This window comes from Eschscholzia californica, unplaced genomic scaffold (genome assembly GCF_041429995.1).
Source record: "Eschscholzia californica isolate CP2 unplaced genomic scaffold, dmEscCali1.0.p SCAF_1, whole genome shotgun sequence".
Lineage (NCBI taxonomy): Eukaryota > Viridiplantae > Streptophyta > Magnoliopsida > Ranunculales > Papaveraceae > Eschscholzia > Eschscholzia californica.
In genome coordinates, this window is record NW_028238198.1 from 5,284,366 (window position 1) to 5,300,818 (window position 16,453).

The 16,453-nt window shown below is 37.3% G+C and overlaps 1 protein-coding gene and 1 non-coding gene across 2 annotated transcripts; both read left to right on the forward strand.

The window, feature by feature from the left end:
• The first annotated feature begins 13,440 nt into the window (after positions 1-13,440).
• Positions 13,441-13,829, forward strand: LOC147563521 (uncharacterized). The gene has a single exon (XM_086664721.1). The coding sequence runs from the start codon at positions 13,512-13,514 to the stop codon at positions 13,743-13,745; it is 234 nt and encodes a 77-aa protein (XP_086520847.1). The 5' UTR covers positions 13,441-13,511; the 3' UTR covers positions 13,746-13,829.
• A 353-nt stretch (positions 13,830-14,182) lies between these two features.
• Positions 14,183-14,256, forward strand: TRNAV-AAC (transfer RNA valine (anticodon AAC)). The gene has a single exon. It is a non-coding gene; the product is annotated as a tRNA-Val (tRNA).
• Positions 14,257-16,453: the final 2,197 nt, after the last annotated feature.

The following is a 16,453-nucleotide window of genomic DNA, read 5'->3' on the forward strand; positions in this document are numbered from 1 at the left end:
AAAATTATTGGAAAAATAAACCGAACCAATATGGTGGACTTTAACTCTTGATCCATCGGGTAATCTAACAAATAAATCCGGAGGAGCAAGAGAATAGGAAGAAAAACGGGATAAAACCGAACATATATGTTTAGCGGCACCGGAATCAATAACCCAAGGAGGGTGAGAAGAAGGAGTATACTTACCGGTGAGGTTAACAAGTGGATCCTTGTTGAGACGGATAGAGGTTGTGGGCTGTTTGTGTTGATCTAACAAAGCCAAAACCGATTGATATTGCTCCGGAGTAAGGGATGTTGCTGTAGGCACCCCCACATCGGTTTGATGTGTGACCGAGTTGGTGGCCGGATCTTGCCGAGAACGTGGTCTTCCACGTTGACCGTAGTTTGGTGGGTAACCATGGAGTTTGTAGCATGTGGAAATATCATGGCCATGGAGTTTACAATGATCACAAAACGGTCGTTGTCGTTTTGGTCTTTGTTTATCGGAACCATAGGACCGATTTTGATTATATTCATTGGAACCAACGGCTAGGGCAGCAGCATTGTTATCTATATTCATAGGAGAAACAATGTTTTGTTGAACCTCTTCTTGTTTAATAAGAGAATGAATTCGAAGAATAGAAGGGAATGGTTCAATCAACAAAATTTGACTCCGAATTGAGGAGAATCGGTCATTAAGACCTTGGAGAAACTCCATAGCTCTATCTTGATTTGTTCGTTCAACCAAGGATCTACCATGACCACATGTACAAGGCTCGGTAATTAGCAAAGAGTTGAGTTCATCTTGAAGAGCCTTGAGTTTGGTAAAGTATGTGGAAACATCGAAATTGTCTTGTTTAAGACAAGAAATTGCTCTCTTGAGTTGGAAAATCTTTGGAGCATTCCGTTGATGAAAACGGTCATAGAGATTATGCCATATATCATAAGCCGTCTCATCATATAATATTGATGATCGAAGAGGTGGATCAACCGAATTAATAAGCCAACTAGAAACAAGGTCGTTACATCGTCCCCATTGTTCTAGTTCGTTAGGATCGGTAGGTTTATCGATACTTCCATCAACAAAACCGAGTTTGCCTTTAGCTCGTAAGGCTTTTGACATTCCTCGTGACCATGAGGAATAGTTATCACCGGTTAAAAGCGGTGTGATGATGATAGTAGTGGGAGAATCCGAGTGATGAACCTCAAACGGTCCACTATTAGTGGTTGCATGAATTTGAGAAGTTTCGGAGACTTCGGGAGTAGTCATGATTCAAGAGAAAAAAAAATTGAAGGCTCTTATACCATGTGAAACGATAAATACCTTTTATGTATATAACTCGAATTGAGTTGAGTTATAGAGGAGATGATCGGGTGAAAGCCGAGAGGGATGAGCAGCTTGGATACCTCTCGGTTGAACCCGAGGGAGATGATGAGTGGCTCTCGGTTGTAACCGAGGTTAGCAGCTTGAGACTCTCGGTTATGACCGAGGGATGATGATGACACTACTCGGTTATAACCGAGTGGTAGTGATTGAGATACTCGGTTGTACCGAGAAGAAGAAGAAGAAGATGATGATGGTGAGCTTGTTGTTGTTGTTGTGTGAGAGAGATAGAGAGATAGGTAAATACATTGCTTTATTACACTACAACTTGTTTATTACATTATGCATGGATCTCTTTATATAGGTTTACATTGAAGAAGTTTTAGAAATATAAAACTCACTAAACTTTATCTAATACAACAATCCTAATAGCATTAGGATTCCTAATAATACTAGGAATCCTTTTCCTAACTATGGACTAATCCACTCGGTTTAGCCGAGTGGAGTAGACTCTCTAACACAACAACAACAACAACAAGAAGCACCACAAACAAGAAACCAATATCAGAGTCCATATGTTAACCCTTATTACCCTCCTGATAATCCTAAACATTACAGTTACGAGTCTTGTCCTTCTCCTGCTGATCTTAAAACTCCAAAAACAAGGCCTATTGAAGGTGGTTATTATGATGCCGGTTATGGGTACTACCTTCCCGAAACTCATGATCGTCCTACTGATGGAAATTATCCTAGCCTAATCGGACTTGCATATTACTTCAATGATTACAATACTGGATGAGCTGATGATTCTCGCTATCAATTAAACAGCGGAAGGATCTAAGATTTTTATTCAGGTGAAGCTAAAATCTATATTATTATTGCAATAGACAGTTTACTTTTAATATTCTCATAGATTAGTTTGGTATATTATTATTTACACAACAATTTTTTTTTAGCAAAATTAAGTATTTTCTATCTTTAATTTTGCACATGTATTCTTTAGGTATAGTCTAGCTACTATGTATTCAATGTTACTGTAAGGTTGATATTGTGTTTTGGGTAGTGTTTATTTGTTCTTTTACGAAAAAAAAGAAACTGGTCTTTACTTTTTTTTTTCTAAATTAGACTTGAAACTAGTAGCTATTTGAAAGCCAGTATCTCGTTAAATTCATCATGTTTGTTTTTTATAGACTCGTGGTATATAACTTATCTAAATTGTTGATTTGGACGATATTAGGTTTGCATTTGAATCAACCAAGCAACTCAAATTCACACAAAGAATACGAAATAGATATAGACAATGAGAAAAATAAAAACACCTTTTAAAAAGATTTGGAGTCTAAATTTATTACCGCATATTTTGATTATATAAAAGATTTTTGTATTCATTTGTTTCTTCAGCAAACCAGGTTTTAAGACATTGCTTTTCCAAATTGTAATTTAGTTTTGGTTAAAAACAAATTAATTCATGAAAGTGTACACTATGATAGGACAATCAGAATAACTTAAAATACGTTAACAAAACACGTACGTTTCACATGCCTCTTGCAGCTCAGTTGGTTGAGAACTTTAAGTGTTGTCAACGTGCCACGGGTTTAGGGTTTGGTGTGAATGAGGAAGGACAAGAAACAACTAAAAAGTTAATATAAAGTACCTCTACTTTTTTTTTTATAGAAAAGATGTGTCAATTTCGCATTCAGGTTATAAATTGAATAATAATCTTGAAACAAAACAAGACAAGTTAAGGACCAAGGCAAACCAACATTATTTATGATTTAGCATGAGCTTGACTAAGAATAAACATCACAAGTTTTTTTTTTTTTTTTTTTGATGAGATAATCCCAAGTTTTCATAGTTCTATTTCTCAAACAAAATTGTTCTCAACTTTAACTCTTTCCCATCTCTCCTTGAAACAGCCTATGTACTATAGAATGCATTCTTAGGCAATTATTTAGTACAACTTTTGTCCTTCCCCAAAGGTTCTCAATCTTATTTAAGCCAAGATTTAGTTAACATGTTTATTTTTCAAATTTTGAGAGGAGACTGAAAGTTGGTTTCTTGTCAAACAAAGATGGAGATTGATCCGTTCACGAAGAACAGGCAAACTTCTTCTCATTCCCTCAAAGTAGAAGTTTCAAATCCATTAGCAACCTATCATGGATTTTCTCTCTTTCATTTCCACATAATGTAAGGTTGATTTCGCCATGATGGCTGATGCTATTCCCGACATCTATTTCAGGCAGAGTACGTGGGCTGTCAAGATTTAGGAAAAAAAACACACTTTCTATCTCTAAATTCTGTCCAAACAGGTACTCTAGTCGGATTCGAAGGGAGATAAGTATTTGATATAGAGACATTTTCCTTTTTAAAATAGATTTGCATAACTATTTTATTTATATATAACTTATGTATTAATGATTTTTTATATGGGCGAGCAAAAGGGGCTGAATAGTCGAACCAAACGTAACTAACTAATACCAAATGCTTTCTCATCGCAATGAGTCCATCAATTTGGTTTTTCTCTTGCTTGATCATTTTGAAACTGCTTAAACCTTACTTCAAAAAATGAAATGTTTATTAGTTAACATTCTTCTTACCTTGCGAATGATTTAAAGTTTCATCACTGAACCGAGCCAAACCAGATTGGATCGAACTTTAACATATGAAACCTTGATCGAGTCAGCTCCTTATGAGCCAAAATTGTTCGTCTATCAATGGATGCTCACTCTTAATTTTAACATTTATTTATCTCTTATAAAACCATATTGAAAAAAAACTCAATTATAATTCCTAAATGAGAGTCAAATTTAGCCAAAAGGGATGTAATGTTTTTCATGAAAATACACATTACCATAGGAAAATCACAATCAATATATATATTGTTGGTTTCGGTGTACCGATTCAACGAGTTGACTCAGCGAGTCTATAACCGAATCACTGGTGAAACTGGTTACTACTTTGATTTTATTTGTAAATTAATCAAAAACACTTTCTTTCCAAATTAATGGAGAAAAACTAAGGAATAAAACAACTCAATATCTTTCGTATTTCTAACCGATAATGTCTGTTATCCAGAACAGATGATTCGTAGTCGAATCTCACTATCGATTTAAGATCGGAAAGAGGAATTGTATCCTTCTGTGTTTACTGATTTATTACTTTAAAAAATCAACACACTTATGATTTGGAAAATCAGAGTGTCTTTGATTAAGAAATCAGATAGACTAAAAAGAAAAAGAACATCGGAGGATTAGAAGAAGAATAATTTTTTAATCGAGGCGAGGTATTCCTCTTTCCTTAAGACAATTGACACCCTGTATAGTACCAAACAGTTACCCGCGTTTGTCTCCCAGGATACAACGATTAACCTTTCGATTCAATGGTACTTCGAATCAGAAAGCAGTCGAACTTGAAAGTATACTAACCTCTGACTTATGCAAATGGACCAAACTTCTTGCTAATGAAACTCCTTGAAAAGTCTGCTAAATATTTCTCTTAGATACTCTAATATGATCTTCTAACAATGCTTGACACTCTGGAAAAAACGGATTGGAATTTGGAGTTGATTTGGGTCCTATAAATAGGTTTCGAATAGATGCATTCATAAGGGACACTTCTGTTGGGTTTTAGGGACGCATCTGCTGGAAAGTAAAGTGACGGGTCACTTCTTTAGCAACAGACGTGTCGGCTGGGATTTGGGCCGTCTGATCTGGACGTGTCCTCTTTGCGTAAATAGCCCCCAAACCAACTTTTCATTATTGCGATTTAGTCCCTAAATCAACCAAAAATCGATCAAACTTTAAACTTGAATATCTCATTCATCCGGAATCGGATTTGAGTGATTCTTGAGTCTAAACTTAAGAGCTCGACGAGACGAACGCAATGGCGTGCTTTGTTTCTGAGTTTGACGACTTTAACCGATCCAAAATCTGATCCGATTCCAACATATATTGTGGGGAATATTAGTTGAGGTCACCTTGTCTCTTGTAGCCCAGTTGGTTGAGATGCTTTCCAGTGCTCCCAACATGCCATGGCCTCGAGTTTGGTATGAGCACAACAGGGAGAAAAACAAAACTAAAAGAGGTATTATACAATACCTTGTTTTTGGACCATAATCGTTCTTTGCCCAACAATGTTTCAATATCTCAACTTTTCATAGCTAACATAAACATTTCATTTTTACATTCTTTATCGTGTTCGCAATATAAATAGCTTCGTTACCACTCCAGCCTAACATTAATGTAGAAGAGTTTACGTCGAACTAGATTGACAAGTTTTCAGAGAAGTCTTAAACCATCATCACGGCCAAAACAAAATCAGCACACGGGTTGATAATGATTATTGAGTTTATTATATAAGTCCGCTATAACCACTCTCTAGTGTACTCCCTCTAATAGACAAAGGATATTTCATAGTATCTTTGGGACTATAAAAAAGATTAAAATACCCGTTCTCTTATTAGTCACCTCTGCAATGAGGTATCCGAGGAAGTGTACACAAAAATTTCCAATCATTTTTGTTCCAAGATTGTATTAGGACAGGGTAGATAAATAAATGTTACAACAACATAAACAACCACCACAAACAAGAAACCAATATAAGAGGCCATACGTTTGTTGGGAAAAACGGGCACTTAGGCGCAGCGGAAACAAGAGTTTTTCCCTTTGTGTTAGTTACGAGGATAATATAGAAGAATATGTGGGAGCAATAAACAAAGAACTGAAAGTAAATAAGACAACGATTTTTAACGTGGAAAACCTCCTCAACGTGAGAAGTAAAAACCACGGGACTCGTAGTCCAACCAAATCAACTATGATAAGCAAAGTAGTTACAGACTACGTCCACCCGAGACTCAGACCCTTCCCAAAAGAATCAATCTCAAACACGAAGAAACACGGAGAAACCCTCACAAGAAAGAACAAAACAGTCCAGAAATCTGCAGCCCAAAACGACCCTAAATTCACTAGGATTCCGGCGACCAATCAACGATCCCTCCGTACAAATACTAGATGACTATGTCAAGAACAGTTCTGCCAAATTTCAACTCAATCGGAGAAGAACTCACCGTCGGATTTTCCGAACAACGAAGACTGCGCGTGCTGAAAAAGTTCTGCCCCGCTCTTCTCGGCAACCTCCTTCTCTCCCTTCTTCTCTTGTGCGTTTCTAATTGTGTTCTCCCCTTTGGTGCTTCACACACACATCTAAATTAGGTTAAGGTAGTATTTATAGACTCCCCCTTAATCCTAATTCCACCGTCATAAGTAACCGACCAAAAGAAACTCGACTCGGGTCCGGGTTTGGTTTCCTAATCCAAACCCAACTAGGTTTCCCCACTAGGAGGAAAACCCAACAAACTCCCCCTCCGACTAGGTGGGAGAAACAGCCAGCCCTGTTGTCCCCTTGACAGCCCTGGAAACAGCCAGCTCCGCTTTTCCTCGACAGTCCTGAACAACTAGCCCTGCTTCATCTTGACAGCCCTGGAAACATCCAGCCTTGCTATCCCTACCAATCCTGTAATCAGCCAGCCCTGTTGTTTCTTCCTGAACAACCAGCCCTGCTATCCCTTCCTTGGAAGCAACATTAATGACATCACTCTCACAAAGAATAAGAAACTCATCTTCAGTAACAGTCACTCTCTCTTTACTATCTTCTTGCTCCTTTCCTTGCTTACTCTCTTTCTGCAACAACCAGCAATTCTTCTTTAAGTGCCCTTTCTTATGACAATAATGACACTCCACATTCGCAAATTTGTTAGATTTGCTCCTGCTCTTGTTCTTCGTGGACTCTCTATTTGAACTTCTCCCCCTCGACTCAGTAACCAACAAATCTGAATGCGAAAAATTAGGATTTGTCTGCCTTCTAGTTTCCTCATTCAAAACACTGTTCTTCACTAAGTCTATTGATATAACTCCTTCGGAAGTAGAGTTACAAAGAGACATCCTGAACACCTCCCAAGAATCTGGTAATGTACCAAGAAGCCATAAACTATGAATTTCCTCATCAAAGTTTATTCCCATATCAGATAGTTTATTGAGTAACCCCTGGAATGTATTCAAGTGATCCGCCATCGGAGTTCCCTCCTGATATCTCAACTCAAGCAATTTTTTTATCATATACATCTTATTGTTTCCTGTCTTTCGAGCAAATAACTGCTCCAGCTTCAACCACAACGAACGAGCATTAGTCTCATTCTCAATATGATGCAACACATTATCATCCACCCATTGCCTCATCAAACCACAAACTTGTCGATGTAACAATTTCCACTGATCATCAGTTTTCTCATCGGGTTTCTTCTCCTGAAACACCGGAACGTGAAGTTCCTTCACAAAGAGCAAGTCTTCCATCTTACCCTTCCATAGATGATAATTAGCACCATTCAAACTTATCATTCTACCCATATTTTCCATCACTAACACAACCAAACCAATAACCAAAGTTATCAAAATCCAAAGAACTCTCTAACCTGGAGCTCTGATGCCACTTGTTGGGAAAAACGGGCACTTAGGCGCAGCGGAAACAAGAGTTTTTCCCTTTGTGTTAGTTACGAGGATAATATAGAAGAATATGTGGGAGCAATAAACAAAGAACTGAAAGTAAATAAGACAACGATTTTTAACGTGGAAAACCTCCTCAACGTGAGAAGTAAAAACCACGGGACTCGTAGTCCAACCAAATCAACTATGATAAGCAAAGTAGTTACAGACTACGTCCACCCGAGACTCAGACCCTTCCCAAAAGAATCAATCTCAAACACGAAGAAACACGGAGAAACCCTCACAAGAAAGAACAAAACAGTCCAGAAATCTGCAGCCCAAAACGACCCTAAATTCACTAGGATTCCGGCGACCAATCAACGATCCCTCCGTACAAATACTAGATGACTATGTCAAGAACAGTTCTGCCAAATTTCAACTCAATCGGAGAAGAACTCACCGTCGGATTTTCCGAACAACGAAGACTGCGCGTGCTGAAAAAGTTCTGCCCCGCTCTTCTCGGCAACCTCCTTCTCTCCCTTCTTCTCTTGTGCGTTTCTAATTGTGTTCTCCCCTTTGGTGCTTCACACACACATCTAAATTAGGTTAAGGTAGTATTTATAGACTCCCCCTTAATCCTAATTCCACCGTCATAAGTAACCGACCAAAAGAAACTCGACTCGGGTCCGGGTTTGGTTTCCTAATCCAAACCCAACTAGGTTTCCCCACTAGGAGGAAAACCCAACAAACTCCCCCTCCGACTAGGTGGGAGAAACAGCCAGCCCTGTTGTCCCCTTGACAGCCCTGGAAACAGCCAGCTCCGCTTTTCCTCGACAGTCCTGAACAACTAGCCCTGCTTCATCTTGACAGCCCTGGAAACATCCAGCCTTGCTATCCCTACCAATCCTGTAATCAGCCAGCCCTGTTGTTTCTTCCTGAACAACCAGCCCTGCTATCCCTTCCTTGGAAGCAACATTAATGACATCACTCTCACAAAGAATAAGAAACTCATCTTCAGTAACAGTCACTCTCTCTTTACTATCTTCTTGCTCCTTTCCTTGCTTACTCTCTTTCTGCAACAACCAGCAATTCTTCTTTAAGTGCCCTTTCTTATGACAATAATGACACTCCACATTCGCAAATTTGTTAGATTTGCTCCTGCTCTTGTTCTTCGTGGACTCTCTATTTGAACTTCTCCCCCTCGACTCAGTAACCAACAAATCTGAATGCGAAAAATTAGGATTTGTCTGCCTTCTAGTTTCCTCATTCAAAACACTGTTCTTCACTAAGTCTATTGATATAACTCCTTCGGAAGTAGAGTTACAAAGAGACATCCTGAACACCTCCCAAGAATCTGGTAATGTACCAAGAAGCCATAAACTATGAATTTCCTCATCAAAGTTTATTCCCATATCAGATAGTTTATTGAGTAACCCCTGGAATGTATTCAAGTGATCCGCCATCGGAGTTCCCTCCTGATATCTCAACTCAAGCAATTTTTTTATCATATACATCTTATTGTTTCCTGTCTTTCGAGCAAATAACTGCTCCAGCTTCAACCACAACGAACGAGCATTAGTCTCATTCTCAATATGATGCAACACATTATCATCCACCCATTGCCTCATCAAACCACAAACTTGTCGATGTAACAATTTCCACTGATCATCAGTTTTCTCATCGGGTTTCTTCTCCTGAAACACCGGAACGTGAAGTTCCTTCACAAAGAGCAAGTCTTCCATCTTACCCTTCCATAGATGATAATTAGCACCATTCAAACTTATCATTCTACCCATATTTTCCATCACTAACACAACCAAACCAATAACCAAAGTTATCAAAATCCAAAGAACTCTCTAACCTGGAGCTCTGATGCCACTTGTTGGGAAAAACGGGCACTTAGGCGCAGCGGAAACAAGAGTTTTTCCCTTTGTGTTAGTTACGAGGATAATATAGAAGAATATGTGGGAGCAATAAACAAAGAACTGAAAGTAAATAAGACAACGATTTTTAACGTGGAAAACCTCCTCAACGTGAGAAGTAAAAACCACGGGACTCGTAGTCCAACCAAATCAACTATGATAAGCAAAGTAGTTACAGACTACGTCCACCCGAGACTCAGACCCTTCCCAAAAGAATCAATCTCAAACACGAAGAAACACGGAGAAACCCTCACAAGAAAGAACAAAACAGTCCAGAAATCTGCAGCCCAAAACGACCCTAAATTCACTAGGATTCCGGCGACCAATCAACGATCCCTCCGTACAAATACTAGATGACTATGTCAAGAACAGTTCTGCCAAATTTCAACTCAATCGGATAAGAACTCACCGTCGGATTTTCCGAACAACGAAGACTGCGCGTGCTGAAAAAGTTCTGCCCCGCTCTTCTCGGCAACCTCCTTCTCTCCCTTCTTCTCTTGTGCGTTTCTAATTGTGTTCTCCCCTTTGGTGCTTCACACACACATCTAAATTAGGTTAAGGTAGTATTTATAGACTCCCCCTTAATCCTAATTCCACCGTCATAAGTAACCGACCCAAAGAAACTCGACTCGGGTCCGGGTTTGGTTTCCTAATCCAAACCCAACTAGGTTTCCCCACTAGGAGGAAAACCCAACAACGTTAACCCTTATTACCCTCCTGATTATCCGAAACATTACAGCTCTGCTTTTAATTTTGGATTAGACCCAGTAGGATATGATTATGAGTCTTGTCCTTCTCGGATTCTCCTACAGGTCCTACTCCAAAAACATGACCCATTGAAGGTTGTTGTTAGGTTATGCCCGTTATGGGTATGACCTTCACCAAACTCATGGTCGTCCTGCTTGTGGAAATTATCGTAGTCATAACTAAGCTGAACATTACTATAATGATAACAATATTGAAATGAACTGATGGTTCTTAGTATCAGTTAAAGCAGTGGCTGATCTAGGATTTTCTATTCTCATAGAAAATTAATTTCTAGTTGCTCACACAAAAAAATTGCAATAACTCTTTTCCGGGTAAAAAGTACTTTATCGTGCTTTTAGGTGCTTGTCGTTCCATGGCGATTATGGAGCATTTAGACGAAGACTTCCAACTGGCGGAGGTCTAGAGTAGTTGACAAAGATAATCAAACTAATTACTTGAAAATGACTCCAAAAATATTTATTTAATTTGGTACACATTTTTTTTTTTTTTGAAGAAATGTAATTTTAGGGAATTCGAGGAGTTCACCAAGTTTGTTTTAACTAACTCAAGTCACACTATTAATATTTGTTCTCTAAAGACTTCAATTAACAGTTTCTCTAGTTTTAACTATCATTTACGATACTCAACAAAAAAAAAAACTATCATTTACGAGACTAGCAACTCAATTTTAACGAGGATATCACTCTACTCTAAATTATCCATAAACAATTCTCTCCTATTTTCCACACATGTTCTCCCATATTTATACGTGGTAATTATACAAAAATACTCCACATTAGAAAGTGGAATAATCTCTTTAGGGAATTGAACATATAAAAACTTAACTAATCAAATTATTACTAAATTCACCAAAATTTACACAATGATATTAAAAACCAAGAAAATAAAAGAAAAAAGTGAAACCTTGAGAGGTGTTGAAGAAGAAAAACCTGGTGGGGGAGGAGGAGATTTGAAATAAAAGGGAAAATAAGGTAAAATTGGGTTAGGAGGAGGAGGAGCACCATAGTAATATCTATAAGGTGGAGGTGGGTAATAAGGGAAATAACCAGGTGGGTTGTAATAACCGTCTGGTGGTGGGTAATATCCTGGACTGGATGGTGGTGGTGGTGGTGGAGGTGGTGGGCAATCAACCGTGGTTGTCGGCGGTGGAAGACAAGGATACGGGCATACGCCACCTTCGGGCATGGGCGGCGGCCAACTATAAGTTGTTTGGTCCTTTATTGTCGTCTTTGCTTGAACCCTTAGTGAGAATTCCATAGCTGCAATGATCAAAAGGACATAAATTGTATGCTTCAATTTTATGACCATTGTGTGTATGAAAGAGAGAGAGAGAAGCAAATAATCCAATCAATATGGGGGGTGATTAAGCATGAAATGTTCATATTGGAGAACATTGATAAGAGAGGGTCCTATTTATTATCTCATTTTATGTCACAAACAAAGTAGAATTATTGCATAGAAGAAAGAGACTAGGAAGTAATTGCATTTCTTAAACTATTGTAGTGTCCAAATGAGGCATAGAGTGTTAGTGGGTTATTTAATTTCTTCACCTAATCATATTGCCTAAATGGGTACGGTATGGACTAAGGAAGACCCACTATACCATCCTTCTATGTTAATTTACATGTGCAATTATGGAAATGGAACACTACTATTTTCTTACATCATTTGACTAAATCAACTACTACCTACACATCATATTAGAAATTGTTATAGTTCTCACGTACTAGCAAAGCGTCACTGTAATGACTCTTTCTTCCTTTTTTTTTTATAGGGTTAGGTTTGCTGATCGATCTAACTTCAGATAAAAGTAGAACCGAGTAATAGCTGTAAAAATGAATAGAGATTTTTTTAGTCATGCATGAGTGGAGTTAAAGGGTATCTCATTTTCAAGGTTGGTAGTTAGCGAGTTACATCAGTTCTTATAACCATGCTAATTTCATATTTCACACATATATGTACATGCTTTATTTTCTTTAAGTTGTAATTCAACCTCCAAACACTAATATTCATATTTATATGTGTTATGAAGAAAAGTGTTTTTCTTAATTTAAAGTTTTACTATTTATCATTAAACTTTAGGCACCACTTAGCATGGAATAATGGGTAGATAAGGAAATACCCACCTACTTCATGAACAAGTCTTAATCTTTGGCTTTAAATTTAAGCCGTTCATGGACCATCAGGTCATTGTTATTGCTCACTTGTATCAATCCTAATGCCTATACTTGTAAACTAACACAAAAATTCACCCTCGTCGTGTTTGCTCACATAGGTCATCCAATTCAATCGGTTGTTATCTTTATAATAAGTCAGATCATTGTAATGTCAATTATGTCATAAGCAGGAATTTAAAAATATCGGTTTGCATATGTAAATCATGACAATTATAAGCATATTTCGTTCTTATAATGTATCTTCTCAAACCGTGCATACTGCTCACTCTCAGTCTTTTGCCTCCAATTTCCCATAACATTCCTCATTAGTGGATGATGACTATTAAGTTTAACTTCCTCGCCATGAAAACCAACATTAACATTAGAACATAGTCTACTTTAATCAAGGGGTGATTGTATATTTGTATGTCCGGTCAGTCTTCCGGTTGAATTCCGATTAGATGATGTAGTCGGTCCAGATTTATTAGAGAGATAACTTTCTCTCTCTAAATCTAGTCCAGCCACATCATCTCTCCGAGAAACTTACCGGCCCATCATTTTTTTTATTTAAGAGTATCCTTGAACTGAGCCTAAGCTGCATAGTATACACTTAAAATAATATTGACAAAGTTACGTGTCACTATTAGCTACTGCTAGCTCGACATGTGTATACCACGCATCCCTTCTGGTTCCACGTGTCCCTCTAATATTTGTCGTGATAACATAAAATAACAGAAACAACTTCTTATAAATAGAAGCAACTACTTCCAACAGTGATATATGAACCAATTCAGTCATCAGTATCAATTTCAGCATACCCTCTACTCATCTCAATATACTACCAGTTTCTCTCACTCTCTCTAAGACCCAGATTTGTAAGAGCAACAATGACAGCAGGAGTTGGAATACCAATATGTGTGGAATGTGGGACTGGGAAGAACCCATGTAGGTGCAGGGTGGTGGGACCGACCCTGGGGTTCTTGGCTTTTGCGGCGGCAGCGGTGGTGGAATGGCCGGTAGGGGCAGTGGTGTATTGTTTCCGGCACATGAAGGGGCGTCGGATTATGTCTCACCCTTCATCTGTTGTTTATCCCAAAGTCTCTAATGCCATCCCCATCTGATTAATTATTCATCAATCAATCTCAGCCGTCCATTTCCATCTCCACTACTTAATTAATCATATGTATTACTACCAATTATGTAATGTGTTCATCTTTTTTTTGTTTTTAGTGGTATGTAAGAAACTAATCCAATAAATTAACAATGATAATAATGTGTTTATGGGTTAATAATAATGATAATAAATATATAAAATTAGATAAAAATAACTTTTCTTATTACTATTTGAAATATCATGTTACCTTCATCAAATTCTCTGCTTCTTATGAGATTTTTTTCTTTTTTTTTGTTGAAACGCTTCTTATGAGATTAGGAGTTATTACAAATATTTGTGAACCTATCATGGTCAAGGCTTCAATTTTCGAATAAACCTAATTAAGAGAATTAATGGTAGATGGGTAGTTATAAATAATATATAGTTGGCAAAATGTAACGAAGAGGTTTCGTGGTGTAGTTGGTTATCACGTCAGTCTAACACACTGAAGGTCTCCGGTTCGAACCCGGGCGAAGCCAATTCATCTTTTTTTGTGCTTAATTGCTGTGTGGTTGCCCTATTCTTGGGCTCTCATACTTCTGGGCCTTCGTCTTATTGGCTGCACGTCTGAGCCTGACCCATTTAGTATATATACTTTATAGGCAAGTTCATTTTAATTAGACACCATTTTGCTAAATGGGAAATTTTAAATGCACTCCCCATTTTTGTTATATACACTTACGTCTAAGGTACTTTTCTTGAAGTCATAAGAGATGTGAGTGTGGCAGGTAAAAATGGTAAGTGTATATGACATTTTCTCTTGCTAAATTGGTGGAGACAACCTTCTCTTGGTTCACCACCCTTTGATGCAGTGGTCGGGCACTCCCTCTTAAGCCCATGAAGTCGTGGGATTGAATCTGTGTATAAGTATTTGCTTTTTGTTGTTGAAACGTATATAAGTAGTTTATCATCGAGGTTTGTTCAATGTATATTAGACAATAACTAAAATAGATGTAAGAATAGATGGGCCTGACTGTTTTTCGCGGTTAGTTCACTCCTTCATTTTCTTTCTAGTACCTCAATTGCTCTTTTGTTCTTCTTCTTTATCGAAGTGGAGAAAAGGAAGAGGAAGACCCTGACTGTTGATTGTTGAAAAAGAATCCAATGCCATACAAAATAAGTTTTATTTCTTTAATTGAAAGAACTCTGATTTTAGTTTTAAAATCCAAACACTAAAATGCTTTACTAGTGAGGCTAAATACATCGTCTTTGTTCGATTAATCCAAGAACCTAATCAAGAAGTTAAAAAGAAATAATCCATCAAATTGAAGTGGGTAAAACAAAAAGACAATTTAATTCAATAATTGAAAACTTTTAGGGATGGGGGGGGGGAGTCTGTCTGAGATTTGAGGCAGACAAGATTACTGAAAAATTCCCACATTTTTCTTAATACTTCTTAATTAGTAACTTAAGCATCTTACTTTAATCCTTAATTATTTACTGGCTGAACTAAACATTTTTTTTAGTTCATATAAATAATGAGTTTTAGTTGATAATCAGAAGACCTTTTTGTCCGTAAAAAGTAGAAAACGACGAGATTGACCGGCGGCTTTAAATTCCGGGGTCTCTGTCTGCCACATTTCTCTCCCATGCTTCTCTTTCTCTCTCCTCCAAATTTCTATGAACTTTGGTAAAATACTAGTCAAAATCTTTTTCTCGAACAGTACTTGCAGACTTCAACTTCTTACATATGGTTTCACGTGTTTACAAAGTCATGCTAACATCTCCATCCTCGAGTTACAATTTATTTGACCATCTGACCGATCATTAACCATTTCTTATAAATATATGTGTTCACTTCGGTCTTGAAACTTTTTTATAATTTCAAAGTTAACCCATAGAGAATATAATAGGAGGTGTAACTGGAGAGCAAGATAACATTTTGATTTGCAAGGATAAATTTTGTATAAATAAAATTTTATACAAGTTCACGCATATTACACTAGATTTGCACATAATTTGCACTGATTTGTGTGAAAAAAGATGATCTATGCAAAACTTACACTAGACTTGCACATAATTTGCACTGATTTGTGTGAAAAAGATAGATGCAAAACTTCCCGATTCAAAAGCCATTCTTTATATCTATTTTTTGATGAAAAAAGATATCTTGTAAGGTATGTTTTCATAGTTATCGTGGTCTTTTTTATGTTCTTAAGTGGTCCTTTATGGGCTTATTTCATCTTCTTTATGTAATAATGTCATATAGCGTAGTTATATTGTATGTTTAAAAGTATAAAATTCTTATAGTCGATAAATAAAGTACATTTTGTTAATTTAAAGTTGGCAAATCAATTGGATTGAAAAACGATAAATTTTGAAGTTTAGTCTGATTTTGGCCCCCTATATGTGACCAATTGTTCGTTTTCGTGTTTAACTGTGCTTGACAATTATTCTTAGCCTCCAATTTTTGTCGAATGTACCAAATTTTTCCGTGGCATTTTTATAATTGTAGTTCTTTATTTATCCATCTATTTATTTTATTTTTCTCCTCGCGCTACACTATCTCGCTCCTTTTAGTGATGAGCAGTGGTCAATTGTCCACCATTTAAAGTAAGGTCGAAGCCAAACCAATCAATGAAGATTCAGCTATTTCATCAACCAAAGCTGCATCGATCAAACCGTCAACCGACTTTGCTTGATCCGGTTCAATTGACTCGACTGAGTGAGTGAGTT

Bases quoted from the DNA above. Each gene is read 5' to 3' on its own strand.
- LOC147563521 (XM_086664721.1), top strand. From the start codon at position 13,512: ATGACAGCAGGAGTTGGAATACCAATATGTGTGGAATGTGGGACTGGG.